At 47.1% G+C, this 24,416-nt stretch overlaps 1 protein-coding gene across 2 annotated transcripts in view; it reads left to right on the top strand.

Moving 5' to 3' along the window:
- Nucleotides 1-23,116, top strand: part of SAMD4A (sterile alpha motif domain containing 4A) — a 314,011-nt gene extending 290,895 nt beyond the window's left edge. The window contains exons 7-11 of one of the 2 annotated variants that reach the window (XM_006894345.1): nucleotides 640-758; nucleotides 6,529-6,730; nucleotides 7,887-8,013; nucleotides 17,698-17,781; nucleotides 23,020-23,116. In XM_006894345.1, the coding sequence (XP_006894407.1) occupies nucleotides 640-758; nucleotides 6,529-6,730; nucleotides 7,887-8,013; nucleotides 17,698-17,781; nucleotides 23,020-23,048 (561 nt within the window). In that variant the 3' untranslated portion in view covers nucleotides 23,049-23,116. The remainder of the gene's footprint in view (nucleotides 1-639; nucleotides 759-6,528; nucleotides 6,731-7,886; nucleotides 8,014-17,697; nucleotides 17,782-23,019) is intronic. The other variant, XM_006894344.1, reaches the window with a different exon arrangement.
- Nucleotides 23,117-24,416: the final 1,300 nt, after the last annotated feature.

Raw genomic sequence — 24,416 nt, 5'->3', positions numbered from 1 at the left:
ATTGATTTTTGGAGCGGTTTAGCATTGTCATTGATTATGAAAATGCAGGGGCCTTGCACACACCAGAGTGTTCACCAATCAATTTTGTGATTCATTCTTCTTTAATAAGTAGAGTCCACAGTGGTGTTGGGAGAGAGAGGAAGGTGAGATCTGCCAAAATACAGTCCTGAAGCAAGGTTTGCACAAAGCTTATGCATGTACCTTACTGTTGTTGTTGTTGTTGTGTGCCATTGAGTCGATTATGAATCATATTGACCTTTGAACAATGGCTCTAAATCCTGCCTTCTCCTGAGCCAAACTCACCATCTCTGACACACCGGAACCCCATGCCACACCCACTGTGTCAACACATCTCATCCAGGGTCTTCCTCTCCTGCGCTGACCCTCTACCCTTCCAAGCATGATATCCTTCTCCATGGACTGGTCCCTCCTGGAAATAGGTGCCTCTAATGTCAGATAACTTGAATTTTTTCAGTCCAAATAGCTCTAAAATCAAACTCACTGTTATTTGGATCCAATTGGGGACAGGTGAAGAAAAGGCAACTGCAGAGACTCTAGTGTTTCCCCATATTAATTGCACGTTTCTTCCCCTGATGCCAGCCTGTGTCACCCATTAAAAAGTCGTGTTTGTTTTTGCAGGCATTTACAGAGACACAGAAAAAAAGATTGTTGTCATGGAAACAGCAGGTGCAGAAGCTCTTTCGGTCTTTCCCTCGGAAAACCCTTCTAGACATAACAGGATATCGCCAGCCAAGAAAGTATGTTGGGATTTCATTCTTTGGTAATGCACAGTGGTACCTCAGTGCCTCTTTGGCCAGCCTCAGTTCCCAGGACAGGAATAAGGCAGGATGCCATTCCTCCTTTCCCAGAACGCGTGGTGGCCAAGTCCAAAGTGCGTTCCTTAAGAAGGTGGCTTTGGGAAAAGGCTGCAGAGAGATCATGTTCCCAAAGGAAGAGCTGAGTTTGATCTTCTGTAGCTCATTTTAGGTTCTCAGAATGACAGTATTAATCCGAATGAGTATGCGTGTGGTGGGGGTGGGGAGTACGGTTTAAGATATCCTGCCAAAACCTTTAGGGGCTTACCTGCAAGAAGGGGCTCAGCCAGGACCCAAAACGAGCTGTTCTAGGAGCACCTGAAGTGGTATTGTAATATTTTTCCCTCCCTTATAGCTGCAGACAACCTAATTATAGTTGGTGGCAGGGTGAAGAACCCACTGCTAGTCTATTTTGGTCTGAGCTGTAGTCTAATAGTGGAGTGGGACGATTCTTGATTTTTCATAGTACTTCAGCTTCTTGGCTGCAGTTAAAAATAAGCCCAGTTGTACTTTAGAACCCATTACCTTAATATGGTTTTAAATGGAGGGATTTAATTGCATATTGAAGGTGAATAGCAGCAAAAATTGGAGGGAGGGCTGGGAAAGAGAGAGTGAGTTAAAGCCTTGAAGGATGTCAAGGACTTGCTGGGAGGTTAAGGGGGCCATAAAGTAAACACCTTGAATGATCAGCCCTCTGCTTTGCATTTTTAAACATGAGCAGATAAATAACATTTTCTCACATCCACCTAAAAAGTTCTGAATTCATTTCCCAGTGCGTATCTAGAAGCTCTGTGTTGTTAAAATGTTGGCATTTATTTGCCTGAGTGTGCATCAAGACATCATCATTTTTTAAACTCTTCAAAGGCCATTATGAGTGATACCATATCTTTTTTAAAAATCAAATCTAAAAAGAGTTGTTGTTGTTGTTGTTGTTGTTGTTGATTGCCTTCGAATTGAGCACAACTCATAGCGACCGTATGAATAAAGGCTTGAAGCCCCTGTACAACTATCAACATTTATCAAAGTTCATAGAGTTTCCAGAGACATATTATTTAGGAAGTGGATGCCACTCCTGCTTCCATTGTTTTTTAAACTCTTCAAAAGGCCATTTTGAGTGATAGAACATCTTTTTAAAAGATCAAATCTAAAAAGTGTTATTATATTCCACTATATATAATGCTATTTTTAAAAATTAAACATTTCTCTAAAATTGCTAAGAACTCAGTGGCCTAGTAGTAAGAAGATGTGTTGCAATCCCAAAGGCACACAGTTTGAATCCACCAGCTGTTCCACAAGAGAAGGATGGACAGAATCCTCTCATGCAATTACTGCCTATGAAAACCCACTGGAGAGTCAGAAACATTGGCAGGTTAAGCTCACCGGCCACTTTGCCGCCAAAGGATGTGGTGGTCTGTTTCCATAAAGGTGGATAGCCTTGAAAATCCTTTGATGCAGTTCAGCTCTGTCCTCCAGGGTCACTGTGAGTCAGAATAGATCTACTGGCAATGAGGTTTTATTTCCCAAGTGGGAGCCAAGCACTTTGAGAATATGAATTCATGTAATCCTTTCAGCAACCACGTGAGGTAGAAATATTTTGGTATGCCCATTTCATGGATGAGGAAAATCAGAACCCAAGTAACTTCTCTGGGGTAAACTCCAGTAAAATGAAAGATCCAGCATTTGGACCCTGCAGGCCAATGCCAGCTCCTCCAGCCCTTCTTCAGGCATCACTCAGCTTTCTTCGACCTTCTTATGATCTGTATCTCTGGAATCACTCGAGCTGAGGGGCTCGACTTTCGTGAAGTGAGGACACTATCCCCAACATGCTGAGCCAACCCTATCCTATATGTGGTCAGCCTGCTGACCCCAGCCCATTAAGGATTCTGGTGGCCCAGAAAAAAGACAAGTTCTGCTCTTCAGCCTCATCTTCCTGAGCCTGCTTCCATCCCAACCTCCTAGTCTTCTAAGAGCAACAACACTTCTCCCAACCAAGTGAAGAAGACTCCACACCCGTTCCACAACACCAGATCCATGGGAGACAAGTCGCCAGGGACTGAAGATGAAGACAAGCATTGGCAACTCTTTGTTTCTTCTCTCAGAAGTCCCCTGCCTTGCCTCTGCTGGTCACATTTGTCCTATTTTGAGTTTGCTGGAGTGTCATTAAAGACTCCAGTTGGGCTAGTTCACAGCTGGCTAAGTAAGAATCATAATGAACCTCTTTTAATTGGTTAAGTACAAATGAGTTTAGTCGTTGATTGTGGATATTCATTCAGATATTGCTAAAGCTTTAGAGGGGGAAAAATTTTTTTTCTCAAGCAGGGACTGGGCTGCATTACCTCTGTATTTATCAGAGAGATAAATTCAAAGAAAAATAATAGTATAAAAAGATTCTAGAGGTAATACTTGTTGTTGTTGTTATGTGCCGTCGAGTCGCTTGCGACTCTTAGCAACTCTATGTACAACAGCCCTAAACCCTGCTCTATCCCGTGCCAATCTCACTGCCTCTGACACATCCATCCCGATTACCCCAGTCACTGAATCAATTCAACTCATAGAGGGTCTTCCCCTCCTGCGCTGTCCCTCTACTCTACCAAGAAAACAAACAGATTCATATTGTAAACGGTTTAACCAGGCTGCTCCTTGGAGGCAAGGATTCTAGGGCTTCGTCTGACATACTTTGGACATGTTGTAAGGAGAGACAGGTCTTTGGAGAGGGACATCATGCTGGGTAGAGTGGAGGGACAGCGCAGGAGGGGAAGACCCTCTATGAGGTGGATTGATTCAGTGACTGGGGTAATCGGGATGGATGTGTCAGAGGCAGTGAGATTGGCACAGGACAAAACAGGGTTTAGGGCTGTTGTACATAGGCTCGCTATGAGTCGCAAGCGACTTGACGGCACATAACAACAACAACAAGTATTACGTCTAGAATCTTTTTATACTATTATTTTTCTTTGAATTTATCTCTCTGATAAATACAGAGGTAATGCAGCCCACTCCCTGCTTGAATTATCACAAATCCCAAATTAATTGGCTCTTATTAGTGTTATTTTACCAGTGTCTTTCCGTGCATTTAAATATAATGAAATCAATTGGTTATGTTTATGGTTATGAGAAGGTGAGAAACAGGCAGAACAAAAGAATTAGAAATGAAAAAAAAAAAAAGAATTAGAAAGGAAAACTTCTTTTGCATTGTTTTCTCTATGCTGTTCAAATCCACCAGCTGCTCTGGAGGAGAAATATGAGCAGTCTCCTCCCTTGTAACTTATTGCCTATGAAGACCCTGTGGAGAGTCAGCGTGGAGGGTCATCGTGGAGGGTCAGCTGTGGGTCAGTTCAGACTCAGTGGTGCACAGCAGCAACAAGTAATCTTAGGGGCCCTCTGCTGGTGTATCCCATAAGGTATTGCGCTGCTAATCCAAAGGCCACGCCTCTCTGGAGTCTCAGTCCATCACCTTCTCCTTTGGAGGAAGATGGGCAATCTTCTGTGTGATGTGCAACCTCAGAAACCCATTGGAGGGTCAGCTCTGAGTGTGTTCTGACTTAATGCCAATGAATGAGTGATATTAAGTCTTCCCTCTTAGGTGTTGACTCAAGTTACCAGCAGTGATAACTGTTAAGAAATGTATGTGGCTTTGTAATTGCACCTAAAGACACCACAGAAGGCCCCCTATGATTAGTAGATAGATGGCCTGCCCCGATTCTCCCTCTCAACCCTCCCCTACCACAAAATGATCTTCAATCTACTCTCTGTGTTCATTGTAGTTCCTTGAGTCCTGGGGGAGTAACCTTAAGCCCTCATTTCTCCAGTGACTAAGTCTCATAACTGAATCCTCTGCCCACATTACTCTGCTTACAAACATAGGCTTGCCTTTCTGGCAGCACAAATCTTTTCAGCATCACTCACTGCTATCTGTATTTTTACATATGAAACAGCATTTTACAAATCCAACCAAAAAGGAAAGTGGATTAAGAAAAGCTCCTCGTACTAAATAAGGAAAAGCATTAGCAAAAATACTGAATCATCCACCAGGTGGCCAAAATTCCAACTCCAAGAAACCAAAGAGCTAGATTTCACAGTTTTAAAAAAATAAAAATTTAGCAATACTTGATCCTTGTTTTGCCTGTCACAGAGCTCATACCACCCTCCATCCGACACAGGGCTCTTTACTCTGTAAAGAAACCTCTCCTGCTCCTGGTCCTAATTCCTCCTTTCAGAGCTCCCAGGCCTTAACAAGAAGGAAGATGGAAAGGGGGGTAAACGGGAGGAAAGAATGAGATCAACAGAGATGAAGATCTGTGGATGTTATCCTTCTCACAAATTTAGACCAGCGTGGGGCAGGACTCCGGAGCTGGAAGTGGACACATAAAGGCCCAGGAATCAGCTGTAAGCAACCAACCAGCATCATCCTTTCCCCCTCTCTCTTTAGAACATCTAGAAAATCCAGGGAGAAGTAAATACTATCTGAGATCTACTCTGCCAATGGTGTGGATGCCCTCTCCTTCCCATACGCATAAACAACTTTCTTTCTTGGAAAAGTAGAGTTCTGTCAGTCTCTTCATTAGCCTCAACTGGTTAAACTACGTCAGCCCTGCCTCAGGGTATCCTCCCTGGTGTAACTGGGAAAAGCAAGTCTGTTCCATCTTGTGGCCATTGGAGGTAAAGCATTTTGACTTAAACGCGGAATGACTAAAGCTGACTCTTCTTGGAAAGAATGTGCTCCTTCCTAAAACACTGCTGGCTGCTGTGTAACCTCCCAGAACCTGATGCATGTGCTGGAGAGGACGAGTTCTTCCGAGCTGAGCTCACTGGACCAAACAGGAGCAGAGGCGTCAGTGTGTGGCAACCAGAATCCCCAGTGGCCTCCCCACGTGGACCCAGGAGGATCTCTGTGGCCCAGCTGGGCCTCTGCATGGCCAGCTCTGAGAGGACGGCTTGGGGGGGTGGGGGGGACTGTCACCTGGTATCAGAGTGCCTGCAAATATCATCATCCCTGTTCACTGTGCACACTCTCAACCTAGGGGTCAAAGCCCCAGAGAAGGGAACAGCTCTGCCTATTGGTTACCCAGGATGAGGGTAGAAGCTGTTTCATTCATTCATCCATCCATTCATTTTGCTCAACATGCATTTGCAAGCCAACCTAGGTATGGGACATACAGGATCGAGGAAGACAGCATAGACAGGCCTCAGAGTCAAAGTGTTCTGTGATGGACAGAGTGTGGCATGGCAAGAGGACCACTTCTGGTTCTGGCTCTATCGTTTTCTTGCTGTGTGGACTCTTAGGACAGGGGCTGTGTCTTGACTACAGCACAGAGAGGGACAAGGGGCACCTTGGAACTAGTGCCAGGGCCTTCAGAACCTTCTAAACTCGCATTATGGCACTGTCCCCTGCTCGCTGTGTGACCTTCCCTGAGTCAGGATGTCTGTGTTTAATGTCTTTAGATATCAAACAGAATCAAGTGTCTACTTCATTCATATAGTTGTCATGGAGATTAAAGAATCAATGTAAAAGCCCCATGACCATGGTCACACGTAATGCATGCTCACTGGTCATAGCTATTGTTTTGGTCATGGTCCCTTCCTGGCACAGAACTTTCCATAGGCTTCGTATCTGGCAAAATGAGAGTGACCACATGGGACACTCCCCACGAGCCTGGGACTTGGGAAGGTGGAGAACTAATTGATACGATGCTTTCTCTGTTCGCTCTCACAGCCGTGGCTTTGGGCAGTCCAATTCCCTCCCAGCCGGCGGCTCCGTGGGAGGCGGCATGGGCAGACGGAACCCACGCCAGTATCAGATCCCCTCTCGGAATATCCCTTCCGCCCGGCTTGGCCTCTTGGGCACCAGTGGCTTCGTCACTTCCAACCAGCGCAGCACCGCAGCCAACCCCACCATCATGAAACAAGGAAGACAGGTTTGTTGAGGGACGAGGGAAGGCCAGCCAAGTTGAGGGCCAGAAGCTCGAGGACCTCCCTTAGCCCATACAACTACATGAGGGACCAAGGAACATTATGCCTCCAAAGGGGACCAAGCTTTAGAGACAACTGTCCACCTGCCTCAGAGGTCACGCCTGATTCTGTGTTGTCACTGGGAGCCATGGCTGTACCTAGATCTTAGAGATGTGCTTAGGATGACCCGAGGATTCCATGCTAGGGGGCCTTTAGGAGGAAATGCATGGTTTTTTTTTTTAACCCCAGTCGCTGACCTGCCCCAGCTGCCTCAGCACCTCCTAAATCTCATTTCCAGAGGAACCTGAGGTATTATGGAACAGGATACTTTTTTTGACCTTTTAGTTGGTGGCAAAATAGCAACTTGTTCACAGTTTAGCTGTGGAGAGTGGGCAGGATGGAGTCCAGGAGTGGCTGGAAGAGAGGGAACAAAACTCCTTCCTCCTATTTGAGGCTGCCTCCTCAGAACTGAGATCCTCACCCCCCTCACTTGTCCTACCCTCCCTGACTCTCCCTGTGCCATCAACTTGGGGGGCACACAAAATAGCCCTAAGGCACACAGTTAGCCTGAAGGCTCTGAGTTCTCATCAGTGGTTCCAGGAAGGCCTTGCAGGATTAACTGCTCACGAAGCAGCAGGTTGATGGAAAAGTCCCACTTTGATACCCCCTGTCCCTGACCCTAACTCCCACCAGGGCCCAGTCAGCACCATGTTGTAACAACATACCACTGAGTTGTACTCGTCGCTTGCTCAAAGCGGAGAGGTTCCATTCTCCCCCTCCCTTTGGTGTAAATGGTTGGAATCTCAAAAAGAAAATCAAATGAGAGCCTTGAAATAGTTTGTGCTTGTTGCAAACATTTGTGGAACTCCCCCATTTCCTTGCAAAGTGACAGGAAAAGCAAAGGCAACGAGAGAGAGATTCAGCAAGCTCTGAAGAGAGTGAAAGAGAGCAGCCTGGGGGCGGGGAGGAAGTGCAAAAAGAAAGTGAAAAGCCTCTCTATAAATGTGCCCATGAGTCGTGCCTGCCTGAGAGAAGCCCTTTCCCACAAGGTAGCAGCAGAGGGTTCTCCCTGGTGGTAGAGGGGTGTGTAGTCTAAAAGCTGCCTGTTGTGTTTCTCTCTAGAACCTCTGGTTTGCCAACCCTGGGGGCAGCAACAGCATGCCAAGCCGAACCCACAGCTCAGTCCAAAGGACCCGCTCGCTGCCCGTGCACACTTCCCCACAGAACATGCTGATGTTCCAGCAACCAGGTAAGGCCAGGGCCCGAGTTCTCTCGTACTCCTCCCTCGAGGAAACTAAGGGGGACTCGGAGGCTGAAATAGGTGCCCTGGAGAACCCGGCTGCAAAGTGCTTAGCCTTGACTGTCACTGTGCCTTCTCCTGAGCTCATGGAAGCCTTTCCTTTTTTAAACCGTGCCTTGCCAGCATGACTAGTAGCTGGTTGGCTGGGAGCCAGCGCATGTAGCCCCAGAGTTGGGTGCAATCTGACAAGGGATATTTTTGCTACTTAGTCCTATTTCTAGAGTTATTAAAGCAGACATCACTGCAGGGATTTTGGCGGGGGAAGGAAAGGGTTCCGTGTGTGTGTGTGTGTGTATGTGTGTGTGTGTGTATTGCTGCTGAGACAGAGATGGAAAGAAGACATCATGTTTACGGTTTGGGCTTGTCTTGCAAATGGGAAGGCTATTGGACCAGCTGTCCTCTCTTTACTTGATTAAAGAACCCCTCAGCACACATCAGCAACCCCTAGGTGGAGCAAACAATTAACATGGTTGGCTGCTCACCAGAAGGTTAAGTGTTCAAGTCTCCTCAGTGGTACCTCAGAAGAAAGCCTTCGAAAAAATCTACCATTGGAAACCTTATGAAGCACTGTATTTCTCTGATATCTTGAGAACACCATAAGTTGGATTGATTCTGTGGCCACTACTCTTTGGAGTTTCTTCCTTGGCACTCAAACAAAAATACTCTTTGCCGTTGAGTAGAAAACAACTGATAGATAACCCTGCAATGGGTCTTCAGAGGCTGTAAATCACATATGAGGAGACTGTCCCTCGTTCTCCCTCGGAACTCCCGGTGGATTCAGTCTGCCACTGACGTGCCATCTTTAAGTCAGCAGCACAACTCTCTAGAGACTAGGTTGCCAGAGTGGTTTGGGGCACACTTCAACTAATTTCATCTTCCTCCATGCCTCTTAAATCAGAGTAGCCAGGATTGTGTACCAGGCTCCAAGAGTCATACAGAGTCGTGTAGACAATCCTCCTAGCTGTATGACCCTCAGCATGTGTTGTGCATGCAGGAGTGTACCCATCCTCGGCAGCAGAAACCCTCTACACTGATTCTTAGGTGCAGAAGGGAGCAATGTCCTTGCATGGACAAGGAAGCTTCATGAGCTTCTCTGAGTGTCAGAGGATGGAATGGTGAAGAGATGGAAAGAAGGAGGGTGGAGTTACAGGCACAAGGGACCACAGAAGCAAGCAAGGCTGCCATCGCTGTGTCTGGGTCCTAGGTATGCACAGTTCCCTGATGTGTCCGGGTCCTAGGCATGTCTGGGTCCCTGGTGTGTCTGGGTCCTGGTGTGTCCAAGTTCTTGGCATGTTCAGGTTCTTGGCATATCCAGGTCCCTGGTATTTCTGGTTCCTAAGCGTGTCCAAGTCCTTGGCGTGTCTGGCTGGGTCCTTGATGTGTCTGAGTCCTTGGTGTGTCTGAGTCCTTGGCGTGTCTGGGTCCTAGGCATGTCAGGGTCCTAGGTGTGTCTGGGTCCTAGGCGTGTCTGGGTCCTTGGTGTGTCCGGGTCTTTGTGTGTCCTCAGGTGGGCTCTTGCTAAAGGAGCACAGAGGAGACTCTCCTTACTGTCTGGATGTCAGATCATGCAGAATTTTGGATTCAGGTCCAGGGGCATAGACTCTGGTCACTTTCATTGAGGAGTCAGTGGAAGATTTCAAACAGGAAGTCAGGCTGGAATTCTCTGAGGGGAGTGAAGGGGAGCAGGCTATAACAGGGCACTGGTGAAGAAATTGGGACAGAGAAGAGGACAAAGGAGCTGCCATGGGAAAGCCAAAAACAAAACCGAACCCACTGCCATCAAGTTGATTCCAGCCAGAAGCAGCCCTACAGGGCAGAATGGGAAGTGCCTCGCTTGGTTTCCATCTCTTTCTGGAAGCAAACTCTCTCTGAGTATCTGGTAGGTTTAAACCACTGCCCGTTTTGTTAGCTGCTCAATGTTTAAACCACGACAGAAGAAGGAACAAGGTCCTGGTGCCTGTTAAAAGTGCTTTGGCTTTTAGATGCATGTCATTTGCTCATTTTTTGTCTAAAACTCATGTTTTTCCCTATTTTGACACTTGTAGCTATTTTTCTTCCTGGGAAGAAAGAGTTGATAAAATGTGGGAGTTTGTGAAGGCCTTCTGGGTCTTATAGTCCTGTCCTGTATTGGGGGAGGGGGTCGGTTTTTTGGTTTGTTTGTTTGTTTGTTTGTTTGTTTGTTTGTTTTGCATAATTCTGTATCATTTAGTAAAGGAGAACCTGGCTGACACTTGACATCTGGGATAAGGAGATCTTTCACCTCCTTGAATGAGCATCCAGCCAGCCCTCAATCCCTGACTACAGCCCCACTGTCTTGCCAGCTCTTGAGAGCCCTGGCAGAGCTGATGGCTCTTCTTTATAATAATCTTGTCAGCACTCAATTCCCACCCCACCCCCAACTTTCTTTCCTGTAGCTCATTCCCAAATCCTCCATTCTCTTCATTCCCATTTGATTTGGAGAGAGCTGACCTGGAAAGTCCACTCTCTAATAGCAAGGTCGCATCTGAGGGCTAGAGGAGGCCTTCTGGGGACTCTTAATCCTGAGTCTCCAGCTGCGCTTTTCTTTCCTGCCGAATTTGGACAGTGGTGGTGAGTGGTCAGCTCATGTGCAGGGGCTTCTGTAAACTCGTAATCAATCTACTCTCATCCACAAAGCCTCTTGCTCCCATGGTTAAAGAGTCACGTAACACAGGACATTTAAAGAGAAGGGATCACCCAGCTGCCCACTCCTCTCTGCCCCCAGTGCCATGTACCAGATGCGGCTACTTAGAGCAGTTTGTTTTCCATTTTCTGCATAGTTTCTATGTATCATCAAGTCATTTGACACATAGTGACCCAGTGAAACACAGATCTGAATCTTGCTCTATCTTGTGCCATTCTTATGATCTTCATGGTGCTCAAACCCATTGTTACATTCACTGTGTCAATCCATCCTGTTTAGGAGGTGTGTCTCTGTCTGTCTGTCTCTCTCTCTCTCTCACATTCCACTTTTCCTAGCATGATGTGTTTTTCCAAGAACTTAGCCCTCCTGACAACATGCCCAAAGTATGTGACATGAAGATTTACCATCTTTACCCCTAAATCTCTGTATTATCTTTTAGATGCATAATTAGCAATTGAAAATACCATAACTGTTCAGGTATACTTTAAACACTTTACACTGACATCTAAACCAGAACTAAACATATTAGTAGTAGTTGTTGTTTTTAGGTGCCATCCAGTCAAGTACAACTTATGGCATCCTTGTGAACAGCTGACCTAAACCCTGCCCTCTCCGATGCCAGCTTCATCATCTCTGACACACTAGAGCCTATTGCTGAGTTCACCATGTTGGTCTATTGCATTGGTGGGGGGGGGTCTTCCTTTCCTCACTGACTCTCAGTCTTTCCACGCATAATGTCTCTTTCCAAGGAATCAATAGCCTTGCCTAACTATATGTCCAAAGTATGAAAAACAAAGCTTCTCCATCTTTGCTTCCAGGGACCACTGTTCCCAAGTTGTCTCTGCTTGTTCTTTTGGCAGTCCATGGGATATTCAGCACTCTGCTCCAGTGCCACAACTCAAAGCCATCAATGCTTAGTTGCCTGCAAATCTCTGAAGTATTTTGCAGGCTGAATCTAGAAGTCTGGGAGCCTTGAGACTCTAGTTTGTTTTTTCAATTGGACTTTTGTCCAGGCGTCACAAAGCCATTTCCAACAAGGCACTAATGACCCACAGCATTTCTAATAATGGCCAAGACACAGAGACAGGGCTACTCCATGGTTCCTGGTTGCAAACAAGCTGGGGTACACTTGGCAGGAGCCACTTCTCCATCCTGCCCCATACTGTTAACACAGTGCCAGGTGTCCACTGGGACTTATTAGAAAAGTTGAGTCAGCCGCATCCCAGATCTCTCACCAAACTGGAAGGAACCTTCAGAAAGTCAGCCACTGTCATAACCTTCCCTTCTTCCTGGGGAGGCAGCCACCAGGGACAGTCCCCCTAACCACCAGGATCAGATGATGAATTGTCTCTTAAACATCAGTCAATCACTTCTCCTCTGTGTGTGGGTCCTTCCTGTCAATACAGCACAGCCTGATTCGCCATGGAGACTTTTAGGGTATTGTGACCAGGGGTAGTTGGTGTCATTGTGGCACAGTAGTTGAGCACACTCATCTACTAACCCAAAGGTCAGCAGTTTGAACCCACCAGCTGCTATGCAAGACAAAGATAGGACAGTCTGCTCCCATAAAGATTGTTATTGTTGTTGTTGATTGCCTTCGAGTCTAGCATGACTCGTGGTGACCCTCTACAACTATTGACATTTATCAAAGTTCATAGAGTTAACGGAGGCATGTTGTTTAGGAAGTGGATGCCACTCCTGCTTCTAAAAGATTACAGTCTAGGAAATGCTATGGAGAAGTTCATCATGAGTTTAAAGAGTAACAAGGTCTATTCTGGAGTTGGCCTGGGTTTGATTATAAGGAGCATATCACATGGACAGAGAATGGCTTCATCTTTACACAAGCAGTAGTAAGAGTGAATGCACAATGCAGTAGAGATCTGTGACTGACCAGCATTAGACTCTCAGAAGACTGTGTGGTGACAGTGCAACATGGAATTTTCTTGCTGGCCCACTGAGTTCTTCAAAATACCCATGATTAGCCTTATGAGTAAATCTTAAAGACTATGATATAGTCTCTTGATAATGCAGGTTTGATTTTATAAACTTAATTCCTTTAAAATAGACAACTTTAAATGTCTTAAAAAGATAGAACAGATGGGGCTAGACCTAGTATACCAACTTGCTGAAATTTACAAGAAGTTGTAGCCTCTCCTCCGGATCTACACAGGTTTTTAGAAACTATTGCAGGAGCAGTTTTGAGCTTCTTTCCACATGGACCAGCTTTAGTAGTTTCTCTTCCCAGTAGAGCTGCTGGGTGGTTTCTGGCGTCTGGAATGAGGAGAAAACACTGACCTGTCCTCCCAGAGTCCTGGAGGAGTCTCACTCACTCACTAGGGTGGTGACTTCAGCTCAGAAATAAGTGTGGTCTGAGCAAAAGTAGTCATGTTCATTGCAAAGGCAGGGTGTGTTTTCCCAACTGGAAAATTAGTTTGGAAACTATCTGGAGAATGATAATTTACTTTGGAAGCAGCTCTGTTCCTGCTAACCCAGGCTCAGCTGCCCTCAGGTCTAGTCTGAGAGGATCTCAGAGCAGCTCAGGCGCCACGCTGGGAGGTGATGGAAGCATCTCACCACCTGATATGAAGGAGCAGAGGACTCCAGAGTCAACTTCAAAGGGAAATCACAGCAGGAGAGAAAAGAGGGGGGAAGGGAAACTACAGAGAGAAGGAGGCTGGGAATCCCCACAGAGCTGTATACCGGGAACACTGTCCTGCCCTAACACAAAACCTTGTGCCAGTTGCCCTCAGTGCTGGACTTCCTGGATGTGGGATGTACCCCTTTCATGACAGCATTTCATATTGTGACTTATCTGTTCAGAAACACCAGCTCATTACTGGAATTCTACCTTGGGTCCATTAGAATGCTACATACCTGAGTTCAGGGTCTGCCTAGGATGGAAAGAATTCCTTAAACTCAGAGATGTCATCTGATCGAAAGAAATAGGCCTACTTTATGCCAGAGCAGAGAAGGCTCAATTAGAGAGGAACCTTTCCTTATTGTCTTACAGAGGACTCTGCAGTGTTCTTCTTGGGTGCTTACAGCAGCAGGGACCCAGGATAAATGGTCTGAATCCTTGGATTTTTAGTGCTGTGATGAGATGGTGCTGAGTTAGCTCCAACAGTGACCTTATGGGTAACAATGAAACATTGCCCCGTTCAAGGCCCTATTCCTAATCATTGTTGTGTTTGAGTTCCTTGTTTAGCTAAAGATATCCTTCCATCTCATTGAGGATCTCTCTCATGTTTGATGACTGTCTGGCAACCATGGTGTCCTTTTCTGATGATTGATCTTTCCTGATGACTTGTCCAAAATAAGCAATTTGTGCTTCAAAGGAGCATTGTGGTTGTATTTTTCTATGGCTGTTCTTCTGATCAGCAGCTATATATCAGTTTGTTGTACTGATGTTTTGTGTGTTGCCGTGATCCTGGAAGTTATGCTAGCTTAGGTTGAGCGGAAGTCAAAGCAAGAAGGTGATTGGTGATGACTGGGCTCCAGTGGGGCAGGAGGCCCCCGTGGCCTGTCCTGAGCTCTCTGGACACCTCGTGACATGTGGCTGAGGGCTACTAGCCTGCGATGGAAGCTGTTACCCACCCAGCTGCTCTCCCGCCTTGTGTGCATGGCGAGATGCCATGGATCTGTTTTTATCAAACACACAATTAAGAAGTCACACTATTAGGAAACTCTGGGGTTGGAACATATGTGCTTCTGCCGAGACTTTAGAATCTTCCAGAACTACACTCGGTGGCAGGGGGTATGCGCCCACCTTCACAGCTCCACGTCACAGCGGAGTGAGGAGGGAAAGCCAGCCAGCCAACTTCCAACCGAAAAGAGCAGCCGCTAAGGTTTGGAGATCCAGAGCGGAAAGCCCTGCATTTCTCAGCCCCCTTCTTGGAACACGCAGTCCTGGGCTCGGAAAATGGCATTTTGCTATGCGTTGGCAAGAAATCCTGCAGCTGAAACACTTCTCTCCAAATGTCGAGCATCTTTATTTATCCAGTTCTCTCCACAGTGTTTGTTTAAAGGGGAGTGCTAGAGAGTAAACTACATTTTACAATGAACATATGGACGGCTATAATTGCTGAGGGGTGGGGGTGGGTTTTTCCCCCCCATATTTGCTAACTGGCTATATATAAAATTGTGTTTTTATTTTATAGATTTCACACCCTGCAGCCTGCTAATTTTTGCATGCATATGATTTTCACATGAATGGATAAAAATACTAACATGCGTTTCCCCTTTGGGGTTGTCTAATTGTCCAACCCAACTCTGAGAGCAACTGGTGGGAAGAGAACGAGAGAAAAAAAAAACCTCATCTGACCTGGCCCCTCTCTCGGCGGCCCCCTCTCTCGCTGCCCTGGATGCTTGTGTAGCTTCGGTCCCTGCAGGAGTTGGCGCATTCCAGAGCCATTGATGGTGTTGGAGCTTGTGTCAGAAAGAACACTGTCTGCTTCCTGGTGCTTTTAATATTTACCCATTTTGCCAGTCTTCTCTTTGAGAAGTCTAAATAATGGAAACAACATCTGCCTTTGAATGCATTTGTAATAGGAACACAGATTGCAAAGACATCTAAGTGTATAGCTAATCAAGGAAAACACTTTGGTTTAGCCATTGGTTTCAATTTCCTATCCCACCAAACCACTAACCTCATTTTTATTAAGAATAGCTCACTAGCGTTTTTATGTTAGTTCTCCCACTCTCATCCTCACTCTCCTCTCTTTCTTTCTCTCTCCCTCTCTTTTCTCTTTTTCTCCCCACCTTCTTATATGCCTGCTGGTGGAGAGACCAAGGAATAAGAAAATGACTTGGAGTTGGAGCCCCACTTTATAGGTAGAAGGGGACTCTGGTGGCCTAGTGGATAAAAGTTGCACTGTCACCTCAAAGATAGGTGGTTTGAATCCATCCACCTGTTGCTGCTTGGGAGAAAGATGGGCAATCTCATCCCGAATTGGTTCTGATTCAATGGCAATGGGGGGGGGGGAGGTGTTACCAGTAGAAGAGGTAAGTCCCAAAGAAGTGAAGGATCACTGCGAAAGGCAGCAATTGTCTTAGAACTCCTCAGGTGCTGGGAACCCATCCCACTGAGGACACTCCCTCCAGGATTTCTGGGGACTGTCCACAGCTCTCCTTCCTCTTTTCCATTGGCTGTCTTGAGTTGGTTTGGACTTACAGCAACCCCATGACACATACTGTGCCCTGTAGGGTTGTCTGTAGCTGATTTTTCATAAGTAAATAACCAGATCTTTCTTCATGGATGCTTTGGATGGACTCAAAGCTCCAGTGCTGCAGTTAACAGCAGAGTGCCAACCTGTTTACACCTTCCTCGTAATCCCTAGCTGTGAGACTTTCCCTCTACTTCTTACTCCATCATGTTCCATCTTTCAGTAGACATGTAAGTAGTTGGTTGTTGTGGGAGCTCCAGAGAGAGTTGAATGTCTCAGGTTGTCGATAAGGTTGGCGGCTTGAGTCCACCAGCCATTACACAGGAGAAGGATGGGCATTTTCCTCCTCTGAAGACTTCCAGCCTCGGAACTCCAGTGGACAGTTGCTTAGAGCTGGAACTGACTTGGGTGTTGGTTTAGAGAATGATGAAGACTCTGTCCTGTCTGCCGGCGGTTTCTGGTCCAGTCAGGCACATCCAGGGGGCTCTGCAGGGTGAAGGCAAGAATGGTGCTGAGAGTGAGAGGCCTCAAAAGATGGAGAAGAGGCTCCCAACGGCTAGAGTGAGACTAGATCCTGAAGATGTGGGGTACAGGCCCAGATGGAGGCTGGGGTGTTGTGGTTGACTCGCGTACAGCGTTGTCTCAGCAGGAACTAACCCCATGCCTCACCCGTCCAGGAGATGTCTCTGCCCTTCAAGCTGCAGTGCTCGGAGGCTGAGATAATGGACAGTGACCTACCCATGATCCGCGCTAATGCTGCTTGTGGGAGAGCAGAGTTTGGAGTCTGACCCTGTGTAGGAGCAGACGTGTCCTCTTCCTTGTTAGTTCTCCAACCTGAGTGAGTTGTTTGGATCTTGGGGTCTCATCTGGGAAATGATCTTTGGGGGCAGCTTAGGAGCCAACACACCTAACGGACCTGGCACAGTTCTGGACCCAGAGGTTCTCCAAGCTATGCTTCCCCTCCCTCTGTTCCTTGTGGTGAATCCAAAATGGGCCTAGCCCAGTTCTAGGCTCAGGAGGGCAGAGCCCATCCCCACTGTGCTGAGGTGAATATTCAGCTGGGAGAAGGGAAGATTCGATGTGAACTGTCACATACACATCTCTTGGGGAGCTCTGTGGACTGTGCCTCTCAGCTGGTTTGAATCTACCAGCAACTCTGCAGGAGAAAGGTGGGCAGCCTCTTCTCATGTGGTTTACAGATGTGGAAACCTAGTGGATGGTCAGTCCTCAACAGCAATGAGTTGGAGTTTGTTTTTGTTTGTTTGTTGTGTGTATGCGTGATGTTTATGAAACTCATGAAGGAAAATAAAGCTGGAGAAACAGAGAATGGGGAATGATTTTATATGCTGAGGAGACTACAGTAGAGTCAGAAACTTTGAAGACAGGAAGAGTATCAGCCAAGAACCAGAATTCTAAGCAGAGGGGAAGCAGTGCAAAGGCCCTGGGGCAGACAGAGGGTGAGCTTTAAGAGGCCAGAGAGATAATGGGCCCAGGTCCAGATCAGGTTGAGCCTCAAAGGTGTGACACATGTGTGGCTTTTCTTCTGGTGGGAAGCAGCTGGAAGGTGTAAGCAGAGGAGCAGCAGACTATGACTGCTGCTGGTTATTTTTAGTCACCGGTTTCCTGCCAGTCACCCATGTTCACAGTGGACTCTGTGTGCCCAGCAGGTCTTAGAGGTTGGTGGAAGCAGGGCCTCACTTGTCCTAGGTGCTGGCCCTGGGGCATTCCAGCCTTGCCAGGTAGCACCTTTCATACTTTCTCCTTGTCCGCAGAGTCCCTGTCACCAATGTATCCCTTCATCTCCTACAGAATTCCAGCTTCCAGTGACCGAACCTGACATCAACAACAGGCTGGAGTCCTTGTGCCTCAGTATGACCGAACACGCCCTGGGAGGTGAGTGTGTCCTTCCTGCCTGCCTCCCCTGCCCAGCACCCCAAGGAGACAGACCTCTAAGCCATCTGCTGGCTGTATTCTACAGTAGCTCAAGGATGACAAAGGTGCACAGAGGAGTAGGCAGGGGACAGGGAGAGAGAGTGGCCTCCAGGTGGCCTCGTCAGGCTGTGGTGGCAGCAGTGCAGGCAGCCGCTGCCCCGCCACACCCCTGAGAGATGAGTCAGAGACCTGGACACCAAAGTTGTCCCTCTTCCTAAAGCCCCGCACCCCAGCGAATGCTGGACTCACACCCAGGCAACCGGTCCAGCCAAGTGCTGCACCACAGGAGCCGGGAACATATGACGTGGCTTTTAATGGGACCATCCTCCCCAGCCCCGGAGCCTTTCCCTCTCGGCACTAGCAGCCCCAATCTGGTCCAAGCACATCCCAACTTCTGCTAAAAATAGAAATTTTGAAACAAAAAACCCTGCTTGTTTTTACATAGCCCAGTTCCAAATGGCTTCTGTAATGCCTGGAGCCCCAGGCAGTCTGGGGTATCCCTTACCCTGTCAAAGACCCGCTGTGTCCTCGTCCATGGCAGTGATGGGGCTGGGTGTGCAGGGCCCAGTCCACAGGAGGAGCTGAAGGAGGTCCCATCAGAAAGCCCACTGCGACACACAGTCAAGGAGGCCTCTCTCTTGAGGCCATCCCTGGGTGCCTAACAGGCAGGACAGGAGTCGGCCCTTTCTCCCGGCTTCTGAAAGATCCAGAGAGGCCTCCTCTGAGTCTGTCTGACACTCATTCCCATATTTGGATACCTTTTCCATCCCATAAATGAATCATTGGTGCAACTAGAACCAAACTGTGTGCCGTTGGTAGAGGAGAGAACTTCTGCCACCAGCTAGTGCTCCGGAGAGCTCTGTCCTCTCCTCAGAGGTCTTGGATTAGGAGTCTCTGCAGACACAGCCTCATCCTGAACCCAGCTCTGCATGGAACAGAAAGGAGGGCCACGGCAGCAGCTACTTGCCCCACCTGGCCAAGTCTCATTTACAGCAGGAGGGAGGGAAGCACCCCAGGGCTGTGTTGTCCAGGCTCCAGATCTGGTCAAATCCTCAGTTGGAAGATCTTCCTGGGAGCTCTGCAAACTGTTACTCTCTCCGTTGGCAATCCAAATCCTAGAAGCTCAGCAGCTTTGTTCCTTCCCTCGTAGAACTGGTAGAGAGGTACCATGAGCTAGTGTTCTCCACCTTTGGCTGGGTCAGCAACAGCCATGGCCCCGTAAGAATTTATGAGAAACATCCTAAGTGCCCATCAGCTGCTGAATGGATAAGCGAAACGTAGTATAGCCATGCAGTGGAATGAAGGAAAACAGGAATGAAGGCATGATCTATGCTGTAACGAGGATGAACCCTGAAAACATGGTGAGGGACAGAAGCCAAACTCAAAAGGCCATATATTATCCCATTTATATGAAATATCCAGAGTTGTCACTTCCTTACCAGCCAGGTCGTTGGGGCAGGGGAGGGTAGAGGTGGGAGTAGAGCGTGAGAGACTGCCCTTCCTGAGGTGATGTTCTGCAGTTAGAGGAAGGTGATGGTTGCATCTCAGGTGGTGTGAGCAGTTAATGCTCTTGCTGCTAATGAAGAGGTTGGTGGTTGAGGTCCACCTCTGAAGAAAGACCTGACACTGTACTTCCCAAAACAGTCAACCATTGGCCGCCCCCTGGAGCACAGGTAGCTCTGATGCACATGCAGTGGCCGTGAGTTGGAGTCCATTGCTCTGAACTCCCTGCTTTGATTTTGGGGTTTTGGTGGGGTGCACACTTCTGTGAGTACACTGAAGACCACAGAATGGTATAGCTTAGAAGGGTAGAAATTCAAGGTATATGAATTACGTCTCAAACAAAAAACCCTTCAAGAGGTAATGAGGGCCTCTGTGGGACCAAATTAGAACAGGTGCTATGGGGAGTCATAAAAACTGGTACCCGGAGAGCTTGGATGCTGGCAGCGAAGTGCTGAGGGCTGGAGCCCCCAGACCCTCAGTCCTGAGTCAGGCTCCCCCAGCTTCCCCGCTGCTTGGAGGGTGGGGAACTTGGGATTTTCCCTGCCTTTGAGAGTCAGCAAGGGGAAAGGACCTTTTCCTCCAGGGCTTGATTGATCTCAGATAGTTGGCATGTTAGGAGCTCTTAGCAGACTGCTAAATACTAATGTTATCATTATTAGTAGCCACAATGCCAAATGTGCTTTGTTAAAAGGGAAAATTTTCTTTGAAAAGACTTCATTTTTAGCCTGTTCTTCTATTTTTACAGAAACCCTTTCTAAACTGATGTTTTTTGCTAATGTTTCATCTCGTTAATCTCCTAAACCTTTTTGTTGCCGTGTTTTCTCTCAGTAATCCCCTCTGGTGGGAAGCCGTGTAAGCAGTTTCCTAAACAGAGAATTCAAATGGAGTGCAGGGTGGCCTGGCCGGTCACGGTGGCATTAAACCCTCCCACTGTGACCACACTGCTTGTTGGTCCCTTCCAGGTGCTAAAGAAAATGACCTTGCCAGGGACAGATGCCAGCGGATAAGTAATTTAAGACACTATGCTGCCGTCTGTCAGAAATATTTGTCACAATAAGCACGCAAACCTGTGATGACAGCATGTGAACAGCACCCCCTGGAGTTGTGCAGTGCACATGTATAAGTGTTAACAGTGCATCTGGATTTGAGTTCCCTCATCTTGAAGGATGAGATGGAGAGTTGGAGTTCACTGTGAATGTAGAGTAGACTTGGGCTAGTTGAGATATTTATTTTTGCAACACCCCACTTCTACAGATGATGAAGGGGCAGCATTAATAAAAAGCCGTGAGTCCTCAAAAGGATGTGCACTGCCTTTCTACGGAGTGACCAGAAGAGAACCCCCGGACACACATGTGTATGTGCCTGCTTATTCACTGTTCCTCTCGATCAGTCACCACTGCAAAACCATTGCTCTCAAAGATTCAGGCTCAAACCCGCAAGAGACGGGGGAAAGTTGGAATCAAAAGCTCTCGGAAGCTTTTTGCTTTTCTTTTAATACCTTCACCTCTGAAAATTATACAGAACATAGGACTCAATGTGCACAGACACACAGATACACACATGATTAGAAGTACAGTTGGGGAAGTCTGAACGAGGTGGGTGTGTTGTATCAATGTCAGCATCCTGATCGGTAGCATTTGCAAAATATTATTTGCCATTGGAAGAAACTGGGCAACTTATATAAGCAAAATTGCTGTGCTCTTTCTTACAACTGCATGTGGACATACAATCTCAATAGAAATGTTTGAAAAAAGAATATCCTCCCTACTCCTTGCCGCCATAGTCAGCAGCCTGGTACCATCACAGGGAGGCCAGAAAGTCCCTGCTCTGGACTCAGTGTTCTTCAATGCCCCTTTCGGCCTCCAACTTAGCCTACAACACTGTCTGTCTGTCACACTTGAATTATGCCTATTGAAGCCAGATGCTTCTTTTGGAAGGCCACGGTTGTGACATCATGGATTGAGACACACTTGGTGACATTTGGAGTATCAGCAAAACAAGGAGGTGTTTATTTAGTGGTCACCTGGACTGGTTGAGCTCGTGGGACACAGTCATCACCATCTCTTCAGATGGCTGACGTTCCCCCAGCCCTGTTCACCAGTTAAGACCTTTGTCAGTTTGGATATGGGTCATTGGGGCAGCCTTCTAAAGGGACCCCTCCTACCACTAGCCGCACCCGTCTTCAGTTTATCTGGCACCATTCCAGAGAAACCATTTAAAAACAAGATCTGTGTCTCTTCTATCTCCAGGTTCCTGTCTGTACTACACAGGGCCCCCACTTCTGACTGTAGGAACCCATGTGTAACCAAATACTCAAAACAGAAAAGACCATTATCAGCCCGCTCCACTGTCTGTCTCACTAATAGCCTCTCATCTCTGATGTGTGTGTATTCCTCTTTTTATTCAGCCTGGCTTCTCTAATCCCCTACCCCTGCCCCATAACACAGATTTGATATATTCTGGATGATCTTAGCATTCTCCAATTTATATAGTCTCTCACTTCCAAATACCCATAGCATCCATCTATGACTTCTCTGTGGTGCTGGTGTTGTTTGCCATCGCGATGGATATTCTCATTCTTCTACGGTGAACCAACTGATGGATTTGAACTGCATGCCTTAGGGATTGCAGTGCAGTTTCTTAAGGCCACTAGAACTCCTTGTTGTTGTTGTAGTTACTGTTGTTGTTTTACTGTCAAGTCAGAACTGACCCATAGCTGACCCTCCAGCAGGTTTTCAGAGTCAGTTAGTCCCATGGGAGGAGATTGCCCATCCTTCTTCTGCAGAGCAGATGGTGGTTCTGAGCTGCCTGCCTTTTGGATTGCAGTGCACCTTCTTGCCACTAGGCCACCAGAGCTCCCTACATCCAGTCAAATTCTCAGTATAAAATATCTATATCAGTTTGGATCCTATCACCATGCATGTCCTTGCACGTTGCCGCACACTTTTAAATTGAGACCGTGCTTAGATTTTTTTTTTCCGTCATTTGCAGCAACGTGTTAATTAGGGACTCAAGTTGAGAGTCTCCAATTAAAGAAAGGGATGTGAGAGAGACAAGCCCAACCCTATGCCTGCTGCAGCCTCTGGCTTTTCAGCTGCCACTCTTCTATCCCCCCTGTCCTTCACTCTAGGTTCTCAGTGTCCTCTAGCCCCACTGTATGTTGACCCATCTCCATGCCTTATGTCAAACTGTATCTTCTCTCTCTCTCATCTACTCTTGGCCTGACAAACTCTTCTCCTAACAGCATTTGAAAAAAGACATTGTGTATCTCTGTGAAATTGTCCTTGACTTCCAAGACCAACTTAAACATTGCTTCCTCCACACACATCTGCATTAAAGCACTTATCATTCACAGTGTCACCGCTCTTGTGTCTCTGTCCTGCTTGGACTGGAGTTTCCTGGAAGAATAAGGATTAGGTCTTTTCATCTCGATCCTGGGCTCAGTTTAACTCCTGGCAAAAAGAACTCTGCCAAAGGTGCTAAGTGGGTGGGTATGTGTATGAAAGAATGAACTATTTAGCTTTTACCTCTCCTCAGAGGGATGGAGATATAGGTTAATGAATGCACAAAAGAGCGAATGATTTTAGCCTTTACCTGTCCTCAGAGGTCATAAGGCCCAGTGTGTGTCATCATACATGGACAGGAGCAGGCTTGTCTTGATTACTCTGACCGATTGTGTGTTTCTTTGTCTCCCAGATGGGGTTGACCGGACCTCCACAATCTAGAAGCCGGAGGTGAGAGGGACAGCGCTGGCCGTGATATCGACTGCTGCGGGTCCAGTGTCAGCCATCTTCAGGGTTGCAGAGAATCCTCCATGATCCTTTGCAGCCTTTTTTTCTCCCGGTCTCTCTCCCATTTTGATTTTGTGAGAGCGTTAGGTCGTCCTTGTAAACATATCAGTAGACCTGGGATTGGCTATTTTGTCATTTCTTTCTGTCATGGGATGGTTTGGTGTGTGCGGTGGGGAGGAGTCTCTAGGGAATCAGAGGAAGGCCAAGAGTGGGGGTACACGTGACTCCCTGGATGGAATTACAAAAATAATACCACTATGAGAGAGTACAAGAGATAAGAGGGAGGCAAAAGCCTTATGCCCTGGGATCCTTCTCCGAAAGCCTGGTTGCTCAGGCAGGCCACAGAAAGCTACACATGACCAGAAGCAAGATGGAGGCTCACCTCTCTCTCTCTCTTTCTCTCGCTGGTTGGATCTCCCTGAGGCCCTCTTGAAACAGAACCGCAGGAGAGGGCCACATGACAAAGGGCAAGAAGGCAAAAAAAATTCCCTCCGACAAAATTTCAGATAAACTTTGATTTGTGTATTGTTTACATAACCATTTTTAAAAGGGTACATAATGTGTAAAGCATTTGAGTAGAACATCTCTTCATACTATTGCTTTTGTAAAGGATGTATTCATTTGTTGCCTCTATTTTTATAATAGCAGCAGGGTTATTTGCTAGAGCGGCTGCCAGGCTCTGCTTATTGGGAAGATGGATACAGTCACGTAGGCCTGAGTGGTGTGTCTGTTACCTTTAGATGGGAGACAAGAGTGTGGGTGGGTTTGAAGGACGAGGATGGGACAGAGTGAGTAGAGGATTGTACAAGGGTACAGTCGGGTATAGGTTTGTTCTCAGGTGACCTAGAGATTCTTAAAGAATCCTACTGCCCCTTTCTGTGCTGGATTTGCTTCTCACCTGCAGACTATTCTTCCTATCCCCTCCCTACCCCAGTTTTCTTCCTGTCTCTCTCACTCCTACCCTCATTCCACATCCACCCAGGTGGATCTCAGTTCTCATGGAAAAGACAAAGGAGCAGCAGATATTTTCCTTGATAAAGACAACTGTCCAAAGAATGAGCTCAAATACTGTTCGGATAGGGGGTGCTCTCTCTCAGGCATTTGAGTCTGGGGCAACGGCCACGTCTCCTTCACTGGTCACGGCTAAGCAAAAGAGAGAGAGAAAAAGCGAACAAGAATGTATGAATGGTTAGTCAGCAAGTGTCAGAACGTGCAGGGAGGGAGAAGTCATTAGGGCTCAGTCCCACCATCCCGGGTGGGCAGTGAAGAGGAGGACGTGAGAAAGGTGAACTTGGTGATGGC

Source organism: Elephantulus edwardii, unplaced genomic scaffold (genome assembly GCF_000299155.1).
Source record: "Elephantulus edwardii isolate Elephantulus edwardi_28Jun2011 unplaced genomic scaffold, EleEdw1.0 scaffold00140, whole genome shotgun sequence".
In the NCBI taxonomy this organism is placed as follows: Eukaryota; Metazoa; Chordata; class Mammalia; order Macroscelidea; family Macroscelididae; genus Elephantulus; species Elephantulus edwardii.
The sequence above is the reverse complement of the archived record's forward strand: the minus strand, read 5'-3'. Positions and strand labels throughout refer to the sequence as shown.